The sequence below is a fragment of the Misgurnus anguillicaudatus genome, chromosome 1 (assembly GCF_027580225.2).
Source record: "Misgurnus anguillicaudatus chromosome 1, ASM2758022v2, whole genome shotgun sequence".
Taxonomy (NCBI): Eukaryota; Metazoa; Chordata; class Actinopteri; order Cypriniformes; family Cobitidae; genus Misgurnus; species Misgurnus anguillicaudatus.
The window spans coordinates 31372838-31391340 of NC_073337.2; the positions used below are offsets into that span (position 1 = coordinate 31372838).

Here is an 18503-nt window from a genome sequence, read left to right on the forward strand (position 1 = left end):
TGACTATTATACTTAGTTAATCGTAAATTGTTGCAGTATGCTTATGACTTGCGAATGTAATGCTCAGTTTACCTTAATAAACCAGGCTTGATGACGTATTCAGCCTGCATATTTGACCTCCGGAGGCTGCAGCCTTCAAATTGAGAAACGACCAGAAATATTTCCTTGCCTTTTTCCAAACAAATATTGTTGCATCGTCTCTCTCTCCCTCGCCACCAGGATTTTCCGCAATGGCGCTCGTTTTTTCTCTCTTTTGTGTGAAAATTGTTTCTCACATAGAGAAATGGTCCGTGACACTAAAACTGTGCCACAGAGTCACATGCTATAAGTTGCTCTCTACACTCCTTAAGTAGCCTCCAGCAAAATTCACGTTAAAAACAAATTGTGTGGAGGAAGTGACGTATGCCGTAAAGCAGTCGAATTTTGTAGTTGTTTTTTTTTTGGTGCTCTGGTTACTACCAGAAACCCTAAGTTTTAAAATACGAGTAAAAGTGATACAGACCCCGTCAGGCTATGGTAGACATGTCATTTAACCTATTTAAAGTCGATGTACTATCACAAGGGTCTTGAAAATTTATTATGAAGGTTGAAAAATTACATGGTGTCACTTTAAATATAAAATTAATTGTTGACCGAACAATTCACCCCTATTACATTCTGAATGATATCTCCATGTATTAGTGATTACTGTTGGGGAAAGTTACTTTTAAATGTAATGCATTACAATATTAAGTTACATAAAAAAGTAACTAATTGTGATACTTAGTTACTTTTCATGAAAGTAATGCTTATGTTACTTTTAATTTACTTTTTAGTTACTTTTGCATTACTTTTTCTTGGCTGAGGCTTGATTTCTTTCAGACCTTGCAGGTGTTTTTATGACAGAAAAGTTCTGCATTCAGAAATTGCATATTTCATCACAAAAGTGTCGAGCTCTGGCCTGCCAGAGTTATGTTTAGTTTAATTCAGTACATAATCAAAATAATTAAACTAAAAAGTAACTTGCATTACTTTTTTTTTAAAAAGTAACTAAAATATTAATGTGTACATTTAAAAGTAATGTGTTACTTTACTCGTTACTTCAGAAAAATAATATTATTATGTTATGCACGTTACTTGTCACGCGTTATCCCAACACTGATAGTGATGGTGCAGATAACAGATGTACATGTATTATTTTACACTGTAGCTTTGTGTAGTAGTTTGATATTTTAAGTCTATTTTTGCATCTCATTTTCCTGGAAGATTCCCTTCAGGCCATTATTTGTTGGAGTAGTATTTGGATTATGGCTATGATTGACACATGGGCCTGTTAGTTGAGGAAACTTTATTGATGGGATAAAGTGTTGGATTTTCATCTGTGTGCTGGTTTATAACTCTGGACAACCTGAAAACCTGAAAAAAGTCCCATACAGCAAACAACAGAAAGCCACACAACAGTCATGCAGTTAGGAAACACTACTGATGTGTCTCCGTTGTGTGGATCAGCGCAGCTCACAAGCTTTTTGTGGTGAAAATGTTTCTTTGAGGAAATGGTTCTTCTGTGGCATCGCTGTAAATAAACCTTTCAAGTGCGTTTATTTTTAAACAAGATTTGTTTTCCCATGAATCAATAAACGACTCCCGGCAGCGGCCTGCATTGGAGATGTACACACGTTGACAACACTGTAACAGGTGCGCATGAGCACACTTTCTAAGTATAGCGCATGGCGTAGCGGCCAAACCTCTTCTCGTGTTGGATTAAACTACAAAGCGCTTTAAGTGACTGGCACTCATGAATCGTTGCCTGCTGTGGTGACAAATTCTGAGCTAGCTTGAACCCTTCACACTTTATCAGTGTGGAAATTTAATTAAAAATCTGCTTTTCAAATACTGATTTTTAAACCGATATCTTTCTAAAATGACCGTCTTGTAACTGCTGGGGCCATACACATACAATGATAGCGGTCTTAAAAACTATTAAAATGTAAATGTGCAAAAAACTCAAGTCATCTCTGGAGATTGAAGCATAGAGGCGGAAGCACACACCGTATCTTACAAGATGGATCAAATCCTGTTTCTTTCAAAGTGGGAAATGATTTGCATTCAAAGGAACCTATGCAGACAGCAAATCTCCTTGTTTCTTAGTACATTTTATTGCACAACACAGCGGGGGGGGGTTCACTTAAGTGTCTGTCTGTCTGTCTGTGCGTGTGTGTGCGTGTGTGTGTGCATCTGTCTGTCTGCGTGTGCCAGACACCCTTAAAGTTGAGTTGACGTTCATTTTAAAAGATGCATTTTGTGAAAATTATAAAACTTTGATGTATATCATCTTGTTTTTGAATATAAAAGTGAAAGTAAACCGAGAGCAAGTTACTTCATTTTTACCATATTTGGAATGTAGTAAAAAAAAACTCAGAAATATGAGGTGGTGCTTATTAAAAATATCCAGATCACATTTCACCCACAAAAAGAGAATAAATCATAAATGTAGTCTTAATTTTACAATTGTTACATTTTGGCAATATTTTAATAAACATTTAAGTACACTTCCACTACCCCTGAATACTGCACCCAGAATATATTATTTTGCAGATTTAAGTATACTAGTCAACATTTAAAGTGGATCAAAACCTTTCATAAAAGTTGTCTTAATACCAATACCCAATATTTGTTCTTGTCTTAGGACAACTTTGATTCACTTTTTTGATCCACTTCAAAATGTTGACTAGTAGTTAATATCCAATGATAACACATCAATCCTTTACACAATTCACTTAAAGAGAGAATTTTTCTTGATTTATTGTAATAATGAAATCTTGTATGTGTGTTCAGGGGGTGGGGAGGGTTTGTGGTGTGTGTCTGGTGTCAGATATTTATCCCAGAATTATGGGACATTTCCTTACAAGGTTAACCTCTACATCAAATCAACATTTGGTTAACACACGCACACCATATTTTATTGTAAAGGTTGTAAAAAAATTATGCAATAGTGCAAATAAAGCTTTAAAGCAATTTAATCAGTATAGTGGTGCAGGTCACATCTATAAATCTACACAGGGGTCAAAGACCATCAGTCAAGATCTCCATGTAAAATTGGTATACTTGTAAACACTTACCGCAGGTTGTTTTGTGTGTGTAACGCATAAAAGTTTATATTTAAATATGTATTTTCGATAGGGGAGTGTCATATTTGAGTCTTTGGCCTATAGGGTCATTGGAATTTTTGGGTAGTGTTGATTGGCCATTGAGTTGCTTTATTATGCAATGACCTGGCAACCCTGGAAGGTTTTTGAGAGGCATAAAAATTAATGCGTGTTTTTCTTAACACACATTTACTTAAACTAAACCTCCTGTAAGACTGCTGGAGACAACCTTGTGTTTTCTGGAAAACTTTGAGAAGAAATTTCCATGAGGTTGAGACCAAAAATATACTAGCATATGTCACGCAACAAGAAACCAGAAACCTTCAATCTCAGAGTCTTTTACATTCTTACATTTAATGTACTTGTGCTTTCAGCATCTCTATGAGTGTTGACTTTCCAAAAGCAAAAAGAAACGAGACAAATCATCCTGTCTGTAGTAAGAAAGGACAACCCAGATCTGAACCTATTCAGTCTTGTGACACAACCAGCACACAGCGAAGAACGATCTAAATATCAATACAGCTGAACCAGCAACATGTAAAAATGTTAAATGTAACAGGCAGCCAGATTCATTTGTGATGCATGTTTTCATTAATGTGTCACCTTGACTTACATTCATCATTCCAGATTCAGAAACAGCAGGAAAATGATTACGGCTGCTGACCAATGAAATATTTCTTGACGTCTCAAGAGGAGATCCCTGTGGGCTTTTGGCCCGCATCACGTTTAATAAATTTGTTGCATATGTTAGCAGTTTATTTGGATCTAGACTTCAAATCAATCAATCTACAAATGTCTCGTTTCAGTTAAAATGAGAAGAGAGATGGAGAGGCGGGGAAATTCAGACAAAGACGAGCATTATTCACATCCTTATCGTCGGTTCCTGTAACTGGTATCGTCTGTTATCATCACCGCATCCAGTCGTTTTGATGCGACAACAAACACAGCACAGTCAATCCGTTAATAAGATGACTGTTTATGAACTAACACCCATAAAACCACCATCAGAAGAATGAGATTACTGTTGCCAGAGGAATTTATGTCTGAAACAACCTGATAAACTCTCCAAAACAAAATTACATAATTATGTGTCATTGAGTCATGTGAATCTTTTTATATATAAGGTTAATAAAAGATGCACCACATCTGCATATGTATGTTACATTCTGAAACTTTGAGATCGACTCCGCTGCAGACAGACGCCTTGATGATACTTATGATTTGTGCAAAGTCAATTAATTCATTATTAAAGCTATTATTTAATGAAAATATTGCCTGAAAGTGTTTGACATGAATTAGATAATTGAATACTTTGCTATATGAAAACTTGCTAATAAATATCTATTTAGCAGACCCAGACAGAATTCAGTTTATGAAGTGGATTGTTGAGGGATTATCGACTGTGATTTTTTTATGAAATCAGTAACTTTTATATCAAGTTCTCAAATCTGTACTGCTTTATAAAATGATCTCAGTATCCTTGTATCTCAGTCATCATCTGAGATGTGATTGAAGTTCTTTGAAAACTCTGTTAGCATGACAGTCAGTAACACAAGCTTGCTGGTTTCCGGAAGACACGGCTTTAAATGAATGTGCAGAACGAGCATCAATCTGTCTGCAGTCACTTTCATGTCCGAGCCGGACACAGACAACCTCCTCAAGAACAATTCATCATCTGCTGATTCAAGCACCTTTGTTCACAGTTTTGCTCATTCATAATTTCAAAATCAAGCAGAATTAAATATCTTCAAAATTGAATGCCACTAACATAAACCTAAACTTTGATAAGATCTTATATACAGCAGGTCTACACCCATTAAGCACAGATGAGTTGATTTAACTTTAACTATAAAAATGTCACTTTTGCTTTGTTAAACAAACAAGTAACGGTCAAGTGTTTTTCTTCTTTGCTGTGCTGAACCCTCACTTGATAGGGAGATACCAATAATGAACATTAACTGGGTTTCACTCAATAACCGGGCCTCTGTCTTTAGCTTTATTTCATTTTGTTTGTCTTCACACTTTTTGTAGCCCAGATATTTACAGGTGAAAAACCTTACAAACACCAAAACAACACTCATATAACACTAGCAGTTCATTTGTGCATGCTGCAATGCATGATGAGTAAAATGTTCAAATCCAGAAATTTGAAATAACCTAAATACAATTGATTCAACTCAAAGTATCTTGTTGAATGAGAGAATTCATGTATTCAACTAAAACACTGGAGTAATGGAGGACATTTTTCAGGGTTTAGGTTAAGTATTTATTTGGGTTAATAGTAGGGCTGTCACAATTATTAAATAATTGTTTGACCTCATCACGATGATTTCAGATCACCGCAATGATTGCACCTCTCTCTAAAAAACACAAGGGGGAGCTGCAGCGCCTGTATAAACGAGACCGTATCAGATTAATGCCAGATTTTATTTAAATAACCACAACAATCTGTGAAAATTATTTCATGAACAAAACAATTTTTGAGAATTAAATGTCAAAGCAATAAACAGGCAATAAATCATCATAATCGTCACAATTTATTAAACAATTAATCGTCAGCCAAATTTCATAATTGTGACAGCCCTAGTTAATAGTACATAAAAAGAGCATCACTTTTAATCATTATTTTGTGGAAATATAACAGGTGCGCCCCAATTCAGCCAAATGAGCCAATCACACTGATGCTTGTTAGGCCAATAAAGTTCCTGCTGCTTGTCTGTGAAATCACATCATGCTGATAGCTTCTCACTGTTGCTATATAAAAGGTATAACACTTTCCCAAAACAAGACATAAAAACAGACAGATTAAAAAAAAGTTGTTTTTAGAAACTGGCTCAAGTTATCCATCAGCTTGAATGAAACTGGAGCAAAATAAATGAGGTTTTCTGCAGCGCTGGATCAATGCATCATATTATAATATAACTCAACAAATCAGACCAATCAATACAGTTGAAATAAAAACCAGTTCATAAATACTCAGATTAAAAATAACACCATACTTCTGTTCTGAAAACCAGTCATACCCATTATTGTCCTTTTCCCTTAAGTCTTTATTTCTAAAGCATTTTAACAAACCCATCATTTCAAAGCAGCTTTACAGTAAATCATCGTGTACTCTATCATCTCAATCCTCTTGTAGGTGTTGAGCAGTTTCATTGAAAAACAAATATTGCAAAATACACATTTTACAGTATCCTCCTAAAACCACGTGACACATGGACATCACACATGCATGGGCAAGAAGATCAGAAGATACTTCAGCTGTATTATAAAGACCGCCAGATGAGAAATAATTTGACAAGAAATAACAACCAATCTAAGAATGTTATGAAAATAAAACATGAGTTTTCTTCTCTTGGGTGTGAGCATATATATTAAACACTGCACTGTGTTTGCTCATGTGTATCTGTATCTACAGCCGTTTGAATTATTATTTTACTGTATTTGTTATTTAAATAGCAGAGCATTCAGAGATAAGTCCAGCACACCAGCATGTTTACTTGCCCTTCAGTAAAGACCTTCAGTAATAAATGATAGGAACCAGTCAACCATCACCAGTCCAAAGAGATGATAAGACTCACAGATCCAGTAGAAACCGTTACGTGATCCGGACAAAAACAACAGAAAACTGGATTCTGCTGAGGCTCAATTCACCTCTAGAAATAGATAAAAATATTTGTACCGTTGCTCTAAATTTTGTACAATAGTTACAACAGAAATGTAATGCACGCAGTAAAACGTTTAAGTGAAAGTGAATTTGGTTAGATGTATTTTTTGTCTAAATATCTTGTAAGATGTCTGATATTTCATCATTTAAACAAACTCAGAGATTACAAGCTGTTTGCTTTCATATATTTTATTTATTTTTGATCTATGGTTAGACATCTATTAACTGATCCTAGACACCTGTGCTGTGTTTGGATGCTATTAGACGTATTTTAAGTGCAATATTGCTTGCATGGCTAAATAACCTTATTGTGGTTGACGAGTTTCACCAAAGCAGCTCAACAGAAATCCACCAGAAGCGTTCAGATGATCTGAAGATGAAGTTATAGATGTGCAGTAGTGTCATATATATACCACATTATCTGTAAGTTAGCATCAAATGCCTTAGATGTGTTATATTTATAATCTTCATCTCCACACAACTTTCTCTGTGAGAAGATATCAGCCGTCCAAATCTGAATGTCTTTTCTTTGGCAGTGGACCAGTAAATCTCTTTTCTCCACCCACGAGCCGCTCAGAAGAGTTATTTCTGTCCTGATGAGTTTACAGCAAACTTTACGAGCACAACTCCATCTCTCATAATGTAGACGCGGTCATTTTCATCTTTATCCAAAGTACACCCATTATACAATGACCCAAACTCTGTTTGTCTGTATTGTTTTTGTCTATTATAAGTTAATCTTTTACACTTTGTATTGAAATTTTAGCTGCATTAGATCAGGGGTCTCCAACCTTTTAAGCAAGGACCATCACAATAGAGGACTACTTTCTTTCATATAGTCTACTCCAAACTTTTCTTGTACTAGCTGATTTACATTTAATTTGTTGATATGTTTTATCATGGTTTCAAATGTTAACATGCAGAAAAAGAAACCAAGCTAACAAAGTAATAAATATTAATATTGAGACTATTAATAGAAAGTGCTTTGGCAGGCAACTCGGACTCCGTGCCCGCGGGCATCATGTTGGAGATCACTGCACAAGAGTAACTAAATGTGATTCATCTCATGACTTTCTCAAGTTATATGATTGCATTATATACACAATTATTCATTTGCAACAACCCTCCAGGTCTGTGAGATCCCTGCTCATCTTTTAGGATGATATTTTTTAGCCGTTGTCCTTCACAACACAGAGACTGAATTTCTATATTCTTTTTGACATCTATCCTGAAACTCTTCTAATGTTTCAACAGTCTGAAACATTCAGAAACAAAACCACATTTTCATTTCGTAATTACAATAATTTTGTTGTTACAATCCATATTCAAGATAAACTAAGATGAGATGTGAGATGGTATAACATGTGCTTCACAGGATTTTAAAATAAGAGACTAAGAGTGTTGTGAACTTAAATTCACAGCCAGACAGAAGACTTTCAAAATGATCTTTAAACAATGAGAGTCTTTCTCCTACTCCTCTACCTCTTACACAAATTATTTCACTTTAGACAAACAATTCACATTCACTCCATAAATCTCATTTTCTTCATTTAAGCTTCTCAACATTTTTTCCACTTGATCCACACACACATACACACACAATCTTTCTCCAATGCTCCCAAACTGAGGGTTTAATATAGACATTTTGGTAAGCTGTGTCACCTGTATTGAATAATTAGCCCCGCCCACATCATTCAGCCCATCAGTGATTCAGTCTTTATTCAGACCGCTGTGAGGTAATAATGTTGAGGATTTCTTCATATATAAATCATTAAAGCATCTGCTAAATAAATTAATCTCTGAATGTTCACAACACACATCTAATAGATCCCAAAGATGTGATTGATTTGATATAATGAACGTCATTCACTTCACCTGTCATTGGGTTTAATGTTGCGGCTGATTGGTGCAAATAAAATAACTGAGAAGTCAATAAATTCACCTGAGCAAACCCACTTCATATTTGCATCAAACAAAGTTAAGTTAGTTTACATAAGTTGTTTAGTTAAACATTGGTAGTGATGTCTTGAGGAAACTTTATTTACTTCAAATGCTTTTGCACATCTGAAAAAGCAAAATAAATTCAATTGAATGTATAAAATATTAGGAATGATCCTGAAAAACAAAGTGTATGATATTATATCTCTAACTGTTCTTGTCTCAAACTCAATAAATGATTTTAAATGAGTGTTTTCGTGTAACCAAAAACACAGAACGTCTAAAATGCATTGAGATCTTATTAATTCAGATCAGATGAGTGTGCACAAATAATTCATGCAAAATCTAGATCATGTGATTATTTCAAATGTTTAAGGATGTAATATTTCATTGTAGTTATTGTCTACAGCATACCTTTTGGTGTGGCAAGATAATCGAATATCTAATGATGTGTTTAACTGAGTATCCCATATGTGTTTGCGTTAATGGGTGTGTTTATGTGCCGTTAACCCACAAGTTCACAAACACGTGTGCATCTTGTGGTCATGCCCAGCCTAATAAATGTATTTAATCTAACATAACCTGAAATGCCGTTCATGCTATGAGCTGTATTTGTTGTGTTATTTATGCTATTTAACACATTATGTGTCATTTTGTGTTAAAATAAAAGCAACAATAATAATAACACAGAGGGGTGTGTGTGTGCGTGTGAGTGTGCGTGTGTGTGTGCGTGTGCGTGTGTTTGTGTGTGTGTGTGTGTGTGTGTGTGTGTGTGTGTGTGTGTGTGTGTGTGTGTGCGTGTGTGTGTGCGTGTGTTTGTGCGTTTGTGTGTGTGTTAGTGTGTTGTCCCTAAACTAAGAGTGATTGTGTTGTTTTGAAGCCATCTGTTTTAAGAGTATAAGTAAAGTTCAACTGTCTGTGCGCAACATTTCAGACTTCCCGTTTTGCAAACCCACAAACTTCTTAAGATCTCTTTTCACATTGAAATGTTGTCTTCTTTGCTTACCTTCAGTATTCATCTGACATTCAGCAAGAACTAAAGCCTCTCTTACAGTTAAACAATCATCAAAACTTATAAACATGTCTGAGTAAAATAGCAAATGAACAAATAATAATAATTCCCTTACAACCTCTCTTACTGTTTACTGTGTGATGGATATTACCCATACAGCAAAAATATATATATTCATATTTAAATATATTTGTTTAAAAATATACAATATATTTGCTGAAATATATTTTGGAATGTTTACTTTTTTGCCTTTTTATATATATGTTTATTGAAATATATTTTAAAAATAAATATATTTTAAAACATTTTAAATATATGCTTAGCCCTTCATTTCAAACTATGGAAATATATTCACGTGGCATTGGAAGAAAAACTTATTTTTTTTTAAATAACAGGTTTGAATAGATAAAAATTAAATATATTTAAATTCAAAAATATACTTTATAAAATGAACATGTATTTAGCACGTCTGGACAGAACTTAACTTTCCAGTCTCTGTTTGTTTAATGTCTATAGACTAAACTAAATTCTGGAAGAAATATCTCGTTGAAAATAAATGTTTTGGTTTCCTAAAGACGAGGAGAGACGTGATGGGACGTTTGGCAGCCGATCTGTAGTTAAGATTGTATAGATTATATAGTACACATTTTACACAGTAACATTAACTCGGTGTAGTTTTTGATACGCTTTAGCTATGATTTATGAACTAAGGTAACCTATGTGTTTATTTTGCTATCAGAAATAATACTCTAAAAGGACTTTATTGGTTTTGATTCTTAGCGAAGTTCACAGGAAGTTATGTTTGTTTCACGAAAGCCGTTTGTTTATGTTGTTACTGCTGAAAGGTCTATATTTAAAATATATATATAAATAAAACACATTTCTTGCCATATGGGTAGTAAAATTAGAAAAGTATAGTAGCCTATACAGCAAATATGTCAGTTTAATAAAAATTCTGTACAAATTTACAAAGCTAAAAATTTTTACTGACAACAGAAAGGAGAAAAGTTGTTTTTAATATTGAATTTTAAACATGTTTCATGTCTTACTGTAAAACAATCTTTAGTTGTTTCTTATAATATAGCTACTGAAGGATGTGACCGAGCGGTCAGAGGTTGAAAGAGTTGCACCAAAGAAATTGACCTTAATGTGTTTCTGAAATGCAGTCAGTTGTATGAGTTTCTGCTGAGCACTGATGTGTAAAACTTCAATCAATACAAGTTTCAGAGATCAACTCAACACATACTGCATTAAACATTTACACACTAAACCCAACATACTGATGATATATCTGATGACAATGCTGCTGGGTTCATCACATCTATCTCTGTCATGTTCCTGGATCTTCAGATAGGTGATGTGCTTTCTTGCAGGTGATGTTCAGGTTTGATCAGGTGTTTCTGCTGAACAAATGTTTGCATTGAATAGAAATACACATTTGCAGTTTCACTTTTAGAGGAAGGTCGTAAACAACGTCTGCAAACATCTCATGTTAGTTTTACATCACTTTATTTAGCATTTCCATGTTGAGATGTCAGTGTTCATCTGAGGAAAACCTCTTTATGTCCCACACTTCTTATCTGAATGTTATTACATCACAAAATCCAGTTCACAGCATAAACCACAATATGGGTTGCAAGGAAATAATATATTGACATTTATGTATCAAACATGTTTTTAGATAGAACACAAATAATATGTTATGTTAGACAGATAATGGTTTCTATTGTTATTATTTTCACATACTATATAGTTGCCTAGATAACAAGAAAACAAGAACATGCCAGCTTTACTAACGTGATACAGAGAGTTATTGATTTATCTTCAAAACTTACCTGTTCAATAATAGTTACAATTTAGTTGAAACATGCCACACAACTCTGTCCCGTCAGGTGCATCACCCGTCCAACCTTACATCTCATAGCTGGAGTCGGGCCTGGATTGATATTGGACGTTTAAACTGGGATGTGAAGGTGTGATTTATTACGGTTGAGTTTGTAATTTATGGTTATTTCACGGAGGTGTATTAAGACAAGGTCAAGTTCTCAAAGCACTGAAATGATGGATTGTATCTATTTACTGCTTTATAACTGAAGAGAATAAAAGTTATTTATGCTAAAGAAAGACTCCTGTAAGGGTGATGGCGATGCATTGATGATTTTGAGTGGTGACAGTGAATATAAAGCATAATTAACGTCAGCTGAGGCTGTAAACGGGTGAAAGTCGTGAAAACCTTGAGAAGCGCGCGAAAATCAATGATCGCCCGCGAGAGACGCGAGCGCAAGCGGCACTTCCGGTGTCTCCCAGCAGAGGTCGGACACTTATCTTCCGTCTGATCTTTCAGGGATAAAAAAGCTGACAGGGCTACAATCACACGTGGCATTGCAATAGCGCCATCTGCAGGACAGTTTTTAAGACTTTTTTATAACTATAGAGCTTTGAGTAAATCACTTCTGAACTGACAAAAACACATTTTAATCAGATCCTTACTGTACACGATGTGTCAGGAGCTCAACTGGAAGGTCATGGGTTTAATTCCTGGCTAACACATACAGATGAAAAAAATCCTAAGTGGCTGATTATATAACAAGAAAATATAATTGAACCGACTGCAGTAATGTACATCAGAAGTGTTTGTAAGTGGACTGATGCTGAGATAAATCTTTAAAAACAGCTTTCAGATTAATATAAATAAACTCTTATTAACATTTACTTAGTTTATTTATAGTTATAAGTAATTTCTTCATGGTCTTTTCCCATCTGGATCTGTTGTGCACTTCCTAACCACAAATCTTTATGTGTTACCATAACTTTACTACAATATCAAGTTAATTTCAGTGACGTTGCATCAGTCACGCGCCCGTCTGGCGTTCAGTCATGGAATCCTCCAATCAGAAGCGCAGGAGGAGGCGCGCTTGTGTGTTGCTGGGAGACTGCTGATAGTTTTATTGTTTTGAAATAAATAATCATCATCAAAAATATCACCAAAGTAAAATACACGAATCCAAGATATTTTTATTAAAAATGATAGTTAATATAGCAATATTCTTTTTATTTATTTATTTATTTATTTGCATTTCTGTGGCACTTTACGGTGTGCATTATTCTTGCAAAGCACCTTTAGCCTAATTAGGAAAATGTAGTACACAAGATATTATATGAATGGGTTTCATTAATTAATGAAATGAATTAAACTCCACAGAAGAGATTAAACTTTTCTCCTTAGCCAGGAGGTGTCAGACTTTACACAGAGAAGAAGAAAGTTTTACTGTCACGTGCATCATACCTGACATTAATTTAACACTTGACACCTCTGTTTTATATATTGTTAAGCAGTTTAAATAGTATATAATTTTTAAATATATATTAAAAAAGGCCAAAAAATTGCTGAAATATATTTAGAAATATATATTTACAAAAATCTATTTTTCACCAATATTTTCTTTTATATTTTTTGTATATTTTAAAACATTTATATTCACATCACACTGGAAGAAAATTTTGTAAACATAAAACGTATTCAACAGTAAAATTATACTTTATAAACTAATTTTTTTCCATATGGGCTGTAAAATTAGAAATCTATTTGTTGCCCCTGAAATGCATTTTGAAATGGTTAAAACTAAATATACTGTGAAATTAAGAAATACATTTAATTAAACTTTACTAAAATATAGTTTTTGGCCAGAGAGATGGATTTTTTGCCATATGGGTTGCTAAGGTGGGTGATTTGTAACCTGTTGTTGTGCTGTTGTTAGGATGTTGTGTTGGTGGTTGCTATGGTTTCATGAGTTCTTTGGTGTTTATAGAGGATGTCAAGGTGTTGCTCAGTATCAAGTCTATGAGATTAAAGTTGCCTTTTTATTGTCAACCAGAATAAACTAACATTAGTTCTCCTTAATAAGTGCATCATTTGGTTCAGTAGCACAAATATTATTATTACAGTAATGGTGATACTTGAATGGCGTTATAAATGTAAACAAGTGATATAATCTCATATAAAGAAATAAATACACACATTGAATATTGTAGTTCTTTTTCAAGGATTTCTCCTTGTTTATTATGAATCATGGGCACAAAAAGGTGAGACTCTTTACAATTGATCAACGTCCATCAATCAACTTTAATAGATCAGAAGATGATGTAAAAACTACATTGGCATATGTAAGACACACACACAGACTTTTCTATGTACCATCCACTGGACAGTCAACACGCTCAGAAGACATCATGAAGACTAAACATCTCCTCATGCTGTCTTAAGCGCTTTGCCCTCGACGTTCACTCCTCTTTTGCAAATGTACACGTCACATATTATAAGCCAAGTCAAAATGCATAATTAGCAAACAATAAAAAAACACTGTCTTTCTCATTTGTTCATTGATAAAAGAATAAAATTTTGTTCAACGAAGTGTTGAGTGTAGTAAAATAGATCTGTAGAAGCACAGCACAGTTTCTCCCGGAGAGGAATTCTGGAACGTGGGCGACGGCACGTGGATGAAAATGATATTGATCTGATATATAAAGCTGACATGTTTGAAACTCTCGAGACTCTTCATTCTTACATTTATGGACAAACCAATGCCAGTGGGGTACACAATAAAAGAAATAATAAAGTTCTCTAAAACCAAAAGTCATCTTATTAAATATCACATTTAATTTGTGTAGACATTTTACTGGAGGAAAAAGACAATTTTGGGTTATTTGCATGGGCAAAAATGCATGTAAATTTGTTCAGTATTTAGGTGACACAACAGTCTGATATGCACTCAATTACAATCTTTATCTGATAGTACAGGACCTGAATGACACCACCTGTGGGCTTTAACAACAGCACTTTTGGTGAAGTCTGTATATATAATGCAATATAAGGGTTGGCATGTTGCTACACAACATAACTAGAGTTAAAAAAAAAACATTCATGCCTTTAAAGCAGGAGTTTTCAAGATTACGGGTCAATGACCAGTTTAGTCCAACTAATGACAAGCAATGATAATGATTTTGATATATAGTAAGGTATTTTGTGATTAAACTCACTAAAAATGACAAGGAAAATAGAAACTACTCAACTATAAGAGGAATTTTTTTTTCATTATATTTACATTTAAAATATTTTGGTGAGACCTGGGATAAATTATACCAATTTAAGTGGGCAGAAAATAAGAGAATATAAGACAAAACATGTAGTGGGGGTTTCCCGGACCATAATTAGCTTAATCCAGGACTAGGCCTTAGTTTAATTAGGAAATATAACTAGTTTTAACAAACATGCCTTTCTAAAAACATTTTTGAGGTAAAACAAAGGGCACTGATATATTTTAAGTTGTTTTTAGTTTGGAAAGCTCTTAAAAGTGTTTAAGTCTAGGACTAGTCTAATCCCTGTCCGGGAAACCGCCCCGTAGTGTTTACATTGATGTTATACTTAAAGACGTAGCTCTATACTGAACTATTTAGAAACTTAAGTCATACCTTTTAAAGGAGACATTTCACAAGACTTTAAAGATGTCAATTAAATCTTTGGTGTCCCAAGAGTACATATGTGAAGTTTTAGCTCAAAATACCCCACAGATCATTTATTATAACATGTTCAAATTAATCTGTCTTTCTCTGTACTAAATCGCAGCACCGTGGTTGCATAGTTGCAAATTAAGGGGCGGGGTTATTATAATAAGATCCCCTTCTGACATCACAAGGCCAGCCAAATTTCAATGATTCTTGCTCAAGATCTGGAGGCGTTGGAAATATGGTGGACTTTTATTATAATAAAGGCGTATAAGCCATTTTAACTCTTTCCCCGCCATTGACAAGATAACTCGTCAATTAAGAGAAAACGCTTCCGTGCCAATGACGAGAATTTCCGGGTTTCCGCTATTATCCACCAGGTGGACTTCCGCAACTTATACAACCTGGAAGTAGCGCCTCACGTGAAAGAGAAAGAGCCGTGTTGTTTTAAAAATCGCACTGAATCTGATCTCTATCAAAAGTCCTTCATAAAAATGTAATTATCTCAGCTTTTTGCTCAACATTTGGTGTTTTTGAAGAAACCTACCCATGTTTGAGAGGTGATAAAAAGAGAACTAATGTTTTTTTTGTTTGAAAGCAGAGGGTCTGTTCTTTCATTTTATATATTGTTTGTTTATATATTTAAAGAAGGCATTAAACTTTTGTGAAAATCATGAAAAATGCTGGCACTGGTTAGCAACTTTTTTTAAAAACGCTGGCGGTGAAAGAGTTAATACAGTAATGCATTTTATTAGATTATATACACAGACTTCAAGTGGTACCTGAATGATCTCAGTTGTTCAATGATCTCAATATTTTTATGACAATTTTTAGGCAAATATAGATTTTTAATCCGGCTGTAGTTTGATAAAGGTTTGGTAGCCCTTAAAGACAGATAATGGTGTCATTTTGTTTTTGTTTTTATATTTAATTTCCTTTAATAAGAACAACAGTGCTGTCGTGTCAGACATAAACTATTAATGACTTTGTGTTTTTGTTATTATCTCTGCATTAATGCTGGAAGACAAACCCTTCAAATCTCCAAACAACAATCATTTCATTATTTTGATATGAAGTCTTTGCTGTATTCTTTAGGCAGTGTTATCATCTAGAAAGTAAAAATAAATAAATAATGCATCTTGCGGTGGGTTTATACAAGATAATAAAATGAAAATGAATGACACTTCAGTGAAAACGGGATGTTAGCGGTATATGATGAAACCGCTCTTGTTTTTGGCATATTTTATATACGGGGCAAAAACAACAAAACAAAGATTTTTGGATATGAGATCAGGCACTCAAAGAACTTAAATGGCCTTAAGTTTTTGTTGTCGGGACAGCCAAAATAAAATAAATATATATGTACAGCGACTCCTCCCTCCAATACGTCCTCGTTGAAATTATTAACAGGCATCGCATGAAAATACTAAAATCTTCACTAAAAAGACTAAATTCTGTTGTTATCTTAAATACTTTGTTCTTTTAACTCTATTAATACTGAAAAGTTCTTTTTGTTGTCATTTCTTTTTGTTTGTCTGCTCGTAGGTACACACACAATTTCCCTGTCTCGCTTTAACCTGAATTATTATGGCAAACGTCGTTCATCGGAAAACGCAAACAATCTTTTGGGATATATCAACGTACGGTGCTCTCCGTTTCATACGTCGCTTGCCAAAAACAACTACAACTACTGTAACCTTCCCAATCACAATATGCAAATGACCCCACACACAGACCCCGCCCACACACCAAACCCCCCCCCAGTATAAAACACAAAGCATTAAAAATGCCTCTAGCTATGTAGAATACTTATTTCATATATCTGCAACCGCATTTTAATCTAGTCGTAAATACAGTAAGGCCAAGAAAAATAATAAATTAAAAAATGGTGAGTAAAAAAAATCTCGTGAGCACTGTGTGTGTGTGTTTGGCTTTAAAAAATACTTATGAATCCAAAGACGCTTAACGTTTCTTTTGCAATTTTTTTCTTCACTTTTTTCCCTTTTTTATTGTAAGACATTACCAGAAGAAAACACGTTGGTTAGATGTCACAGTCCGTGTCTCTGTTGGATTATGTTTGGTGATCTGGTAGAGACTCAGGTCTGCGTTTAGGTCAGTTGTGGCCTTGCGGCTGAAGCACGTTTTTGTGCAGTACTGCGGAGGGGCCGACAGATGGCGCTGTGGTGCTGGTGCTGCCCGTGGCTTTGATCCAGGGCAGGGAGAGCAGTGATGCTCCTGTGGTCGTGGTGGCCGTCATAGTGACTTGGATCATCTGGTCGCGCTGGATGAGGCGTATGAGAGTCTTGAGGCGCTCCAGAGAGGCCTGGGTGTCCCGCTGTTGACCCAGGAGACGCTCTTTCTGCTCCATGCATTTCTGTTGAAACACCTAACACACTTTAACATCACACAATAAATGCTCTTTGCATGAATCAAAATTACAATGGGGGAAATATATTATACAGGGTTTCCACACCTTAGTTAACTTCAAGTTCAAGGACTAAATGTGGGGACATATTTCAAGGGAGAACACGGTTACAGATACATTGTTACAGTTCCCTTTCGAGGGAACTCGCGCTGCGTCACTGCGGTGACACTTTGGGGACGCCTCCAGGTGTAAGTGCGTCTGAATGTGTATATCAAATTCAACCAATGGTGAGGCTTACAAAGACAGGATGATGCGGGAGTCAGGAAGAATATCACCTATCTGAAATATTGCCAAAGACGGCGTTACAGGGACGCAGGAAGTATGACAAGAGAGACGCAGCGTCTCGTTCCCTTCTCAGGGAACAACAATTACATACGTAAGCCAAGACGTTTTCATGTTTCAAACACAACTATGCAAAATGGCATTTTGATATGAACCAACATTTGCATACAGAAGATATAAGCATTTAAAGTGAGCAGTTTAGCATGTGTGCTTAAAAAGTCTCTATTTTTTATAATATTATCCTACACTACACAGGGAATAAAATTGCATAAAATAGATTCAAGCACTTTCAATGACCTGTATCTATGTATGTATATTTTCAAAAACTTCCCAGGGCCTAAAATTTTCCTCCCAGATTCACAAACTTTCAAGGAGCTGTGGGAACCCTGATTATATTATATTATATTCCAACTCGTGGGAAAGCTGCCATCTCTCTTAAACTGAATGGATGCCCGCAATTATGTTAGGGGCGGAGCCACGTGCGCTGGCTCCAGTGCATCATCAAGTCACTGTTTTAGCTCCACCCAATTAATCCTAGAAGAAATCTGAAAA

At 34.9% G+C, this 18503-nt stretch overlaps 1 protein-coding gene across 3 annotated transcripts in view; it reads right to left on the reverse strand.

The window, feature by feature from the left end:
- Positions 1–13766: 13766 nt before the first annotated feature.
- The window catches only part of phf21b (PHD finger protein 21B), a 37420-nt gene continuing 32683 nt past the window's right edge, over positions 13767–18503 (reverse strand). For 2 of the 3 annotated variants that reach the window (XM_073869784.1, XM_073869790.1), the window contains exon 13: positions 13767–17630. In XM_073869784.1, the coding sequence (XP_073725885.1) occupies positions 17358–17630 (273 nt within the window). In that variant the 3' untranslated portion in view covers positions 13767–17357. The remainder of the gene's footprint in view (positions 17631–18503) is intronic. The other variant, XM_055191035.2, reaches the window with a different exon arrangement.